This window comes from Schistocerca americana, chromosome X, assembly GCF_021461395.2.
Source record: "Schistocerca americana isolate TAMUIC-IGC-003095 chromosome X, iqSchAmer2.1, whole genome shotgun sequence".
Taxonomy (NCBI): domain Eukaryota; kingdom Metazoa; phylum Arthropoda; class Insecta; order Orthoptera; family Acrididae; genus Schistocerca; species Schistocerca americana.
In genome coordinates, this window is record NC_060130.1 from 314,827,924 (window position 1) to 314,840,455 (window position 12,532).

The window sequence follows — 12,532 nt, forward strand, 5'->3', positions numbered from 1 at the left end:
GCGCAGCGCCCCATTCTGGTCTCCCGCGATGTCTGATGACTACTGAGGTCGCAGATATGGAGTACCTGGCAGTAGGTGGCGGCACAATGCTCCTGATGTGAAAAGTTATGTTTTTGTAGGTGTCAGGATACTTTTGATCACATAGTGTACGTAAAAGGATTTTCATTTTGTATTTTATTTTAATAAATTTGCTTTAAAAAAAGTTTCGTCTGTCCAGATCTAAGCGCCGCGCTCTGTATTTTACCTGTTGCGTTAGCACGCCGCTTCCGGGATTCGGAGAGGAGTGCTGGTGTCTGATTGTTTCCGCCTTATGGATTAACTACGATGACCGGTGTGCTGGCCAGTGTGGATGTTGCTTTTTAGGTGGTTTTCCGCATCTGTTTAAGTGAATACTGCGCTGGTACCCACGTCCCGCCTGAGTTATATATTTCACAAACAACTGGAAAACATTAGCTATATTTTCATAAGACAGATGGTGTATGGTGTACACAAATTCATCGTAGGGTGGGGGGGGGGGGAAATGAGGAAGAGAAGGAGTGGCGACAGGAAGGGCGTCTGACCACCCTCTACCACTAACGTTGACAAATCCATAAATTATGGTGCTGACACCATGAAGATACGGGATACAAACCAAGAAAGAGAAAAGTAGTTCCCATTCTGTATTTTACATTACAAATTTTTTTAAAAAAACTTTTTTTTTGTAGAAAATTTACAGTATTAGGAAAATATAGATATTACAGACTGACAAAGTCTTGGACGCGAAAGAATCACAGACATTTGCAATTCCTATAAAACCTGCTTCTTGAAAATATACACGAACTAAGCGAAAGTATACTGTTCGAAAAACACAAAATGAACGTATTTGAAAAATTTTAACCTGACTGATACCGAGAGAAGTGCAATCCTGTTTTACTACGATGTAACGTGTATCAGCCTCTTTCTCCTGATAACATTACAGATGCCTCATCACTTCGACAGTGTGAGACATCGAAGACATTCGACAGCCATTCTGACCCACTCCCGCGGAACCGGCCCCTAATGCGCACGGAGGCTCATTGTCGACGACGTTTCAGACGTGCTCAGTTGATGTCAGGTTGCCTGGTGGAATTATGTTTAACTTGTGCCTTGTCTGAAACTAAACTCTTAATGGTTGCTGGTAACTTATTGAAAATGTGCTTTGCTGAATACGGGACTCCTTTCTGGGCAAGAGTAAGTGATTTAAAATCTTTATGTATATTGTTCTTATTTCTAGTACTGATACTGTGTACTAAGCAGTTAGTTGGAAACTTCATTAAGGAATAAATATACTGAGAAGCTGTGGTTAGTATGCCCAATTCTTTGAATAGGTTTCGACATGATGTCTTGGATTTACACTACACATTACTCCTATTATACGCTTCTGTACTCTAAAATGTTTTTCTTGGTTTGTGGAGTTACCGCGAAATATGATACCATATGGCATAATGGACTGAAGATAAGCAAAATATGCCAGTTTTTTATATTTATATCCCACATGTCTGACATCATTCGCATTGTGAACACAGACTTGTTTAGGCGCTTTAGATCATCGACAACGTTGACATTCCGACACTTCAGCGGGTGATACAAAATTTCGCTATGCGTCTTCGCCACATCATCACCAAGAATGGCAGGCATATCCAACACGTCATAACCTAAATCCGAATATCTGTAGTGACGTTTACATGTTGAATGAAGTGTGTACACGCAGTAGTTTGTAACTAATTTATGTTTTTTTTCATGTAGTTCAATAACTGTCAGCCTGTAGTTGTGCATATGCTCGAATAGCTCCAACAGCTGCCTTGACGATGCTGTGTTGGTTAGTGGGATGCATTGCATCAAGTAGTTTTCAATTCGTCTCCTGCGATCAGTGAATACACACGTTGGAGCTGCGCAACATTTATTTAAGAAACAAATGCAGGCGCTGGGTCATAACAAACTGCGCTTTTTCAAAGTCGTTTATGTTAGCGAATTTCCTCATTTGTGGCCCGTATATTCCTACGGCGCCCGGTACCCGCAACGCCAGCAGGTGCCATTCAGTCTCGGGATGGTCAGTGGTGAAAATGCTTTGGCTCATCAGTGTATATATATATTGGGAGTTTTGTCATTGTAGCAAATGAAAACACGCGTAAACAGCGCCAAAGAGGGTAGCAGGTCACAATCCTCTGAAAATTACTTTTTTCAGGGGTAACACTAAAATCGTTATCCTCTCCAACACAGAAATCGAGAAATCACTATTTCTGCCCTTGCTTTTGGAAAATTCTGTTGTTGTGGTTATAAGGTATTTTAGTTTCTGGAATCCAATACAAAATCTAAAAATAATTCTTTTCTTTCAAAATCTCACTTTCAGACTCGTCACTCAATTCCTTCGATATTTCCATGGCTACATTGTATACAATGCTGCAGTAATTACATGTCGTCCCTAATGTGCAAAAAGTGAAAAGGTGTTAAAATCGTTCCTCGACAGCCCTCGATAGGTAGCTGCTATGTTGCAATATTTAAGGGGACTGTTCTCCAGTCTTCGCAATCTTATACATAGCGCCAGCAAACATGATATTAAAAGTCCATAATATGAAAGGGGTAACAAATGAAAATGAGGCAGGCGGAAAAAAATTCAGTAAACCGCTTATTATGTCAAAAGTAATCGCCAAACTGTTATTAAATTTATCCCACTGTGAAACAAGATGGTCAATGTTGGTTCAAATGGCTCTGAGCACTATGGGACTTAACATCTGAGGTCATCAGTCCCCTAGAACTAAGAACTACTTAAACCTAAATAACCTAAGGACATCATCCGTGCCCGAGGCAGGATTCGAACCTGCGACAGTAGCGGTTGCGCGGTTCCAGACTGAAATGCCTAGAACCGCTCGGCCACACAGGCCGGCGATGGTCAGTGTCTTCAAAGAATAATTTTTGCGATTGATTATGAAACCATGATGTACCCATGAGTGCATCTCTTCGCTCCCAAGCAAATCAACGGCCACTAATGTCTTCCTTCAGAGTTAAAAAACATGTAAATCGCATGGGGAGAGATTGGGACTGTATGATGGATGTGTACGGGCTTCCCAGCCGAACATCTGGAGCGTGGTCAAAACAACTGGCACGCCAGCCCCGGGAAAATCATAATGAACTTTTTCTTTGGTTGCAAGGGCCAGATGGTCATTGATATTCTGGAACAGGGCTCTACAATTAACGAACAGCGGTACATGGATACTTTGCAGTAACTGAAGCGCGCCATAAAGTCTAAAAGCCGAGGAATGCTGACAGACAGCATCATTCTGTTGGAGGATAATGTTGCCAAGGTTGTTTCGACTACGCTGCAGAAACTTCACTGGGAAGCCCTTACACATACTCCATATAGTCTCGATCTCTTCCCGTGCGAATTCCATGTTTCTGGAGCGCTGAAGGAAGACATTTACGGCCGTTGATTTACTTCAGGCGAAGAGACCCACGACTCGGTACAGTTATTATTCTGTAAGCAACCGCAAAGATTTTTCCATGAAGGCATTGTCCGTCTTGTCTCACAGTGGGACAAATGAATTAACTGTTATGGATATTACTTTTCAAATAATAAACAGCTTACGTACTTTTTCCGTATGTCTCGTTTTCGTTTGACTGCCTCTTATGATTCTGTCGCCTCTCATTACATCCAGATTCAGCAGAAGTGCCATAAGATATTAAAAACTCTTTCATGTACTGAAACTCATTGTCTACTATGAAACGCCGCAAATAAAAACACTCTTTTCAACTGCATGGACATATCTGAGCTCGAATTAAGACGTTTCATTGAATCGTACCATCTGTTGCATCTTGGAAAGCCACGCTTGCTCATACTTTGCCGTAAAACACTTCAGTTATATTGAATGACTTCAGACGTCCGTCAGCTTCCCATAGAATGCTGTACATTTGCCATACCGTGGTGCACTTCAACTAATGCAAGGTTTTGAAGAACACAATTAGCATCACCTGTAGTTCATACATTTTTTGTAGGTACGGAACGTCAAAAGTATGATGATACATGAATATTGTGTCCCGTGGTATCTGTTGTGTACCAATCGGAAAATTCTCAGACATTTCTAGACCAGTGGCTTGACCACAGTTATAAGCGTAGTCTTCATCTTCAGTAGTCTTCCCTGGCTCCATTACACCACTGACGGATTAACCGAAGTCTGTAAACGCTTACACGAAATTGTTTTAGTTTGCAGCTACTGTTACAGCGACTCTTTTTTGGATATAACCTGAATCCTCTGCGAATTTCATGTAGTATAGTAGCTGCACGATTATAGTTAAGAGCTCCAGAAAATCTCTACATGTCAAAGTTTTAGCGTGTCTGTTAAGGATACCACCATCACAATGGGCTGTGACTCAATATTGGGTCTGCTGTTTCATTAATTTAAACAATTTCCAGAGGCAACCCAAATAAGTTGTAACATTAAGGTTACCAGGCGAAAACTTAGTCACCCACAGGCAACACTCGTTAATGCTGTATAACATCACCTTTAGCCTTGACAAGTGCCTACATTCGACGATGATGAGAGTCCAAAAGTTTCTTCAGGTATGCCATATCCAACTGAAGCTACTCGATGATGGTCATATCCCTCAGAGTTACCAAAGAGCGGTGACGTTGACTGCAACTTTTCGCCCGCTGTCGCAAGTAGTCCCAGACATTTTCAATGGGACTAGAATTTAGGGGATCTCTCGATGTGTGATAGGGTGCCAGAGAGTTCGTCGAACCAAGAACATTCGCTTGCAGTAGTGGGAATACGGGCGTTATCATTTTGAAAGACTGGAGTATTCATAGCATATTCAATATGAAGATGAACCGACAACACTCTGTCACCAAGAATACTGAAATAAATATCCTCTTTCATGTACAACTTAACCTGAATCGTTGGGAGCAAGTCTTGGTACGAAAATCAAGATCAAAGAACCACCTACGACCTGAAGTAGACCCTCCACGCACTGCAGGTCACATGTCTCAGTATAAAGTTCGGTGCACTCAGTTCCCTGCATAAAGTTCACTCAGAAACTGGTTGTGATGGACACTGAGTGGCAGCGGAAATTCCTGTCGGCTTTGAAACTGACTGTTACTGGCAAGGCGCGACATCCATCTCCAGCCCCTGTCGTTTATGAAACTTTTACAGCCACTGTTCTTACGCCATGTTTCATGGCTGCGAGTGGTACACCGTTGCTTGTAGACCCGTTGTAGAGTCAGTGTTGGTTCATCGAGAAATTTGGCAACTTCACTCACGATGTGGTCATGGTCAACTACAAAGACGACAGCTCAGAGGTGAATCCAGGGGTGGAGACGGGGGAGGAAGGGCTTTCGCACTGCAGCCCCCCCCCCCCAAAAAAAAAACTGCACATGTTCCTTCTTAACCTAAACAGACAAGAGGGAGAGAGAGAGAGAGATTTTTTGCAACATACCATTCACACTTACGAGTCTCTAAAATTTTCTCAATATTGTGGTTGGTCTCACACTGACGTGAGAAACTTCATGGAATACCTCCTAATATTGAGTCGGACCTCCTTTTTCCCTGCATAGTGCAGAAACTCGATGTGGCATGGACTCAACAAGTCGTTCGAAGCCCCAGCCAAGCTGCCTCTATAGCCATCCACAACTTCAAAGATGTTACCGGTGCAGAGTGTTGTGTACGAACTGATCGCTCGATTATGACCTATACAAATTCGATGGGATTCAAGTCGGGTGGTCACTCGCTCAAATTATCCAGATTGTTCTTCAAACCAATCGCAAACAACTGTAGTCCGGTGACATGACATCGTTTGGGAATATGAAGTCCATAACCGGCAGTAAATAGTTTCCAAGTAGCCGAACATAACCATTTACAGTCAACGATCAGTTCAGTTGGACCAGAGGACCCAGTCCACTCCATGCAAACCGAAGCCGACTCCATTATGGAGCCACCACCAGCTAGCACAGTGCCTTGTTGACAACTTGGGTCTTTGGGGGATCTATGCCACTCTCGAACCCTACCATCAGCTCTTACCAACTGAAATCTGGGCTCATCTGAGCAAGCCATGGTTTTCCAGTCGCCTACGGTCCAACCGATATGGTCACGAATCCAGGAAAGTTGCTGCAGGCCATGTGTTGTTAGCAAAGGCACTCGCGTCGGTAGTCTGCCGACACAGCCCATTAACGCCAAATGTCGCCTCACTGCCCTAACGTATACGTTTGTCATACGTCCCACATTGATTTTTGTGGTTATTTCACGCAGTGCCAGCAGTGAAAACTCTACACAAACGCCGCTGCTCTCGGTCGTTAAGTGAAGGCCGTTGGGTCCTGCTTTGTCTGTAATGAAAAGTAATGCCTAAAATTTGGCATTATCACCACACTCTTCACACTACTGATTTCCGATTATTGAATTCCCTAATGGTTTCCGAAATGGAATGTCCCATGCACCTAGCTCCAACTACCATTCCGTCGTGCGGCCATAACCACGTCGGAAGCCTTTTCACATGAATCACCAGAGTATAATTGACTGCTCCGCTTATGCCTTGTGTAAGAGATACTGTTGTCAGCTGCATCTGTGCATATCGCTATCCCATGACTTTTGTTACCACGATGTATAGTAGATTAAGGAATTACCTGCGTTTACTCTAGAGAACTTGGAGAGGGAACGGTCCTACCAAATGTCTATGAGCTCAGGATCTTCCAGGCCAAAATCCTGGATTGGACTGTACGGTAGCTCCATTATGCTATTTTGTCACATTTTGGTTCAAATGGCTCTGACCACTATACGACTTAACATCTATGGTTATCAGTCCCCTAGAACTTAGAACTACTTAAACCTAACTAACCTAAGGACATCACACAACACCCAGTCATCACGAGGCAGAGAAAATCCCCGACCCCACCGGGAATCGAGCCCGGGAACCCGGGCGTGGGAAGCGAGAATGTCACATTTTCACGTCGACCTCTCTTGTGGCGCTGATTCCACACAGTCTAGTGGCAGATATTCACTACTTCACCCCCTAAACTTCGGTCAGTAGTGCAGGATGACGAGTTTGCGTTGTACCATTTCTACACCATCTACATCGCTTCAAAGCGATCAGTGCCCTCTCTTGCGCAGGACGTTACCTATATTTTGTCAGATGAGCTTATAATAGGTAGTGGAAACGACAACGACGTGGTGTGCAGTGATTACTGGTGACCTGTGTCCAGGATGGTGCTGACGCTCTGCTACGACGCGACGTGGCGCGACGTGAATGACCTCGGCTTCCCCGCGCAGGTCGTCTTCTCAGCCAGCGCCGCCACCATTCTGCCGGCCTGCCTCATCATCCTCTGGCTTCAGGTCAGCCACAGTACTCCGACATATTCTATACTGCCTCACCTAGATGCTGTAGTTGTTCAGTTCGACTGTAGAAATTTTCTGAAGTGTGTTCGTGTTCATAGTTTGGTTGCAGCTACTGAGTATAAAGGTGGCACAGAAAACGATCTAACGGGTGGGCAAACTGAAACTATCCCAGAAAATTTTTCATGCACCTTAATTTAGGCAACCTAACTTACATTATCCACTTCCGGCGCAGATGTTGTAAGTTGGATTCCCTGTCGCAGGATGTATGAAATACATTACTGGCCACTAAAATTGCTACACCAAGAAGAAATGCAGATGACAAACGGATATTCATTGGACAAATATATTATACTAGAACTGACATGTGATTACATTTTCACGCAATTTGGGTGCATACATCCTGAGAAATCAGTACCCAGAACAACCACCGCTGGCCGTAATAACGGCCTTGAGACGCCTTGGCATTGAGTCAAACAGAGCTTGGATGGCGTGTGCAGGCACAACTGCCCATGTAGCTTCAACACGATACCACAGTTCATCAAGAGTACTAACTGGCGTATTGTGACGAGCCAGTTGCTCGGCCACCATTGGCCAGACGTTTTCAATTAGTGAGAGATCTGGAGAATGTGCTGGCCAGGGCAGCAGTCGAACATTTTCTGTATCAAGAAAGGCCCGTACAGGACCTGCCACATGCGGTCGTGCATTATCCTGCTGAAATGTAGGGTTTCGCAGGGATCGAACGAAGGGTAGAGCCACGGGTCGTAACACATCTGAAATGTAATGTCCACTGTTCAATGTGCTGTAAATGCGAACAAGAGGTGACCGAGACGTGTAACCAATGGCACACTATACCATCACGCCGGGTGATACGCCAGCATGGCGATGACGAATACACGCTTCCAACGTGTGTTCACCGTGATGTCGCCAAACACGGATGTGACCATCATGAGGGTGTAAACAGAACCTGGATTCATCCGAAAAAATGACGTTTTGCCATTCGTGCACCCAGGTTCGTCGTTGAGTACACCATCGCAGGCGCTCGTGTCTGTGATGCAGCGTCAAGGGTAACCGCAGCCACGGTCTCCGAGCTGATAGTCCATGCTGCTGCAAACGTCGTCGAACTGTTTGTGCAGATGGTTGTTGTCTTGCAAACGCCCCAATCTGTTGACTCAGGGATCGAGACGTGGCTGCACTATCCCTTACAGCCACGCGGATAAGATGCCTGTCATCTCGACTGCTAGTGATACGAGGCCGCTGGGATCCAGCACGGCGTTCCGTATTACCCTCCTGAACCCACGGATTCCATATTCTGCTAATAGTCATTGGATCTCGACCAACGCGAGCAGCAATGTCGTGATACAATAAACCGCAATCGCGATAGGCTACAATCCGACCTTTATCAAAGTCGGAAACGTGATGGTACGCATTTCTCCTCCTTACACGAGGAATCACAACAACGTTTCACCGGGCAACGCCGGTCAACTGCTGTTTGTATATGAGAAATCGGTTGGAAACTTTACTCATGTCAGCACGTTGTAGGTGTCCCCACCGGCGCCAACCTTGTGTGAATGCTCTGAAAAGCTAATCATTTATATATCTCAGTATCTTCTTCCTGTCGGTTAAATTTCGCGTCTGTAGCACGTCATCTTCGTGGTGTGTCAATTTTAATGGCCAGTAGTGTATTTTCTGGGCCTATTTCATTCTGCCGACCCTCTACAATACTAATGAAATAAAACTGCTGATTTTATCCTGGCGTTAAAAGACAGACATAGATTAACTTGTCTAATAACTAATACCGAATTTTTTAAGTCTGTGGTTTTTTACTGTTTATATCCATACTATAGACATTTAATTCTTTGTTGGACAATGGCTTTATATTGTCGAAATACGATTCCCTGATATTGCTAAAAGAATCTGCGGCATGAATACTGAATCCGTTTGTTCTCATTTTGAAAGTGTGTGTTGTTCTGTAATTTGTGCCCGAACGGATGGCTTCTCTAACATGCCAGAAATGTGCTCTGTTTCACCTGTATCACAGTGGCAAACTCTTGTTGAGTGCATCATTCTCATCATGGTAATGTCACTGTAAATTTTTCACGTCATATTCGTGGGAAGATGATTATGTTAAGCAAGAAGACCACAATTTTATAAGAGTTTTAGCCATGAATTGCTATCAGTACTAACAGTTATGTACAGAGCTAGTACAGACAGCACAATCTTTTACAATCACGTTAAGACACTGGCGAACGCTGAAATTAGCATTGTTTCGCCTGTTATTTGCTCGTCATAGTCGTGATATCTTGCAACTTTGACATGATTTCAACAGTTGTTAATATTTGTCAGTTCTATGCACACACTCACGACTGTGATCACGCACCACTTCCTATTGTTTCATCGGCCTATTCCTCTCTCTCCCGCTCCTCCGCGACCGTCATCATCCTCAGGCACTGGCGATCCTTAAGCACAGTGTCTCCATCTACCTGCCACAGTCTGATCACGTGAACACCACGCAAGGATCACAGTATCAAAACATGCGTTTCTCACGTGACAGTCGAATGAGCACTATACTTTTCTGCGTAATTCCTTTTTTTGGCCGTGCTTTCGTGGCCATTGAGTGACATATCAATATACTACCTAGAAAACGTTGACCTTCATACATCTGCTGAAGGTCATGAAGATGATCACATGCAGATCGTGTGCCCCACAGAGATAGCTTCACAAGCCCCACCCTTATAAGTGACATCATCACTCTTATCAGTGATCATCATCTTTACCACTGACATCATCATATAAAAAGTCAAGCCTCATCTCCCTCCTCCTCCTTCTCTCGCCAACCAATCAAATTTATAATTGGTGGAACTTATCCAGTTGCGGTAATGGAAAATTTACAAAATATCCAGCATGGTGGTCATAGCTCACTTGTGCTTTGTAACCCCTTCCCCTTTCGACATACGTAGGGAGAGTAACTTGCAGTATTTCCACATCTAAAATATGTTAGGAGAACACACACACTAACCTCCACCTGAATTACGTAAAATGGTGGCACGTAAAAGAATATTGATAACTATGTTTTTTATTTTACAATGCAAAACTGTTTATAGATTGTCTAACCAGTCGCATATGTAAATTTCGTTGGAAAGTATACAGCATTCGCTATGGGTTATGAGAACGAGTATAGAACATACTCCCCATAAATAGTTAAAAACAAGATTTGCTTATGAATGTAATTAACAAATTAGAAATAAACAGTTGCTGAATATTAGTTTTACTTTAAGTAATATTTTGCAAAACTCCAAAATTGCGAAATAAAACCAGCACCTGCTTTGTGCTCCTGTTGGTTGTCATTGCTGACAGATGGCAGCGTTCATAATTTGATATAGCAAATCTAACAGCAATACTTGGTGTAAGGCACAGTACAGCCTCAAATTAATTATTTTCCTCATCAGCCAGGCAAACTTTAAATGATTTATGTATTTGCAGAAGATGTGTTTTTCTTTAAATACTATTCGACAAAATTTCAAAGTGTGAAAGGAAACCAACTGCTGCTTTACGGTCCTGTCGCGTGTTTTCTGCAACAGACGGCAGTGTTCATACTTCGATTTGCCTACCGCACTTAGTGTAGGGCACAACCGAGCCTAAAATTAATTACTGTCCACGTCTAAATTGTTCTGTGGTGCTTGTCAGTTGTCACAATGTTAATTCAAAATTTAAAATATATGTAAATATACTTTGACAATGTAAATATTGCCATATGTTTTGCGTATCGAAGTGTTGTTTTCCACACACACACACACACACACACACACACACACGCACACACACACACACACACGCGCGCGCGTATCTGTCAACTTGGTGCCTAAAACATGGTTGTAAACTAGGTAAGTATTTCAACGCTATTTCCGCTTCTGAGTAGTTACAAATTACATGCTAAACAGACGGCAGGTTTGGCCTAAAAGAGCAAACTTTTGCACATTTAAATTGTTCTATGACGCCTGCCAAGTTTTATAACAGTATCTAAATATGTAATGGCTGTTGATATTTCAATCTGATGCAGGTGTTAGAGAACATAATGTTGTCACCTAAAATTTTTACATCATTTTCAACAAAGTTTAACCACATTATATAACTGATGTTATCAAAAGCACACTATTTAGTTTTATTCGCATTTGAACTAAGTGTGGTAGAGGTTGAACACAAACAAAAGGTGAAATATTTACCAATTAGGACGTCGGTACCGAGACTCTCTAAAACTGAATTTCCTATAGTCAATTACTAAATAACACAGGCATCTATTCAAAATATGTTATGTAAAATCATCACGCGCAACTCAAACGAAAGACAAACAAACACCATTTTAGGAAGAAGGTGTTTTGACAATTTTTTTGTAGTGTATCACTTATAGTGCGACTTCTCCTATAAATACATACAACACGACAAAACGTCCTGAAAGACATGAAACATCACAAAAGATGATGGTGCAACAAACAGAGTCGGTGTCTGGAAAGTAAATTTATTTATCGAGCACATTTATGTTGCATTCGAGTATAATTACATATCTCGAAAATTTGAACTTTGCAGAAAAATAAAATTATATAATATGGAAATTCAATTCTGTAATTTTCCACTATTACAATTTGGTTCGATCTAACAACTTGGAGTTTGATTGGCTGTTTCATTTTAATAGTCTCTCAAATACTTCACTGTGACTGGTTGGAGATGGGGAGAAGATACAAAGCAAAAGCGAGCTTATTCCACCAGCTTGGAATTCTTTTAATTTTTGTAAAATTTCCCACTAGCACAACTGAGTTAGTTCTGGCATCTTGAATTTTGATTGGCTGTAGAGAGGGGGCGGCAGAAGAGAGGAGGCGTGGCTTGCATTGGATGACATCACTGATAACCATCCCTTTATTTACCCTCCTAAATAAAAAAAGAGTTTACTGAGAATTTACGTCTGGGGTGCAGCATTGTATGGAAGTGAGTTACAGACAGTAGAATAACAGTAAAAAATGAGAAATGGAGCGTTTGAGATGTGGTGCTATAGAAGGATGCTTAAAATAGCTTGTCTAATAAGGTGAGAAACGAGAATGTTCTCCACAGAATGAGTGAGGAAGGGAATACATTGTAAACACTGATCAGAAGGAACAGGCTGATAGAAACCGTGTTAAGACATCTAGGAATAACGCGCATATGTAGAG

At 42.6% G+C, this 12,532-nt stretch overlaps 1 protein-coding gene across 1 annotated transcript in view; it reads left to right on the plus strand.

Moving 5' to 3' along the window:
- LOC124555990 (organic cation transporter protein-like) overlaps positions 1 to 12,532 on the plus strand; it is a 349,132-nt gene that overhangs the window by 230,787 nt on the left and 105,813 nt on the right. Inside the window, exon 7 of the mRNA XM_047130035.1 lies at positions 7,202 to 7,331. Coding sequence (XP_046985991.1) covers positions 7,202 to 7,331 — 130 coding nt within the window. The remainder of the gene's footprint in view (positions 1 to 7,201; positions 7,332 to 12,532) is intronic.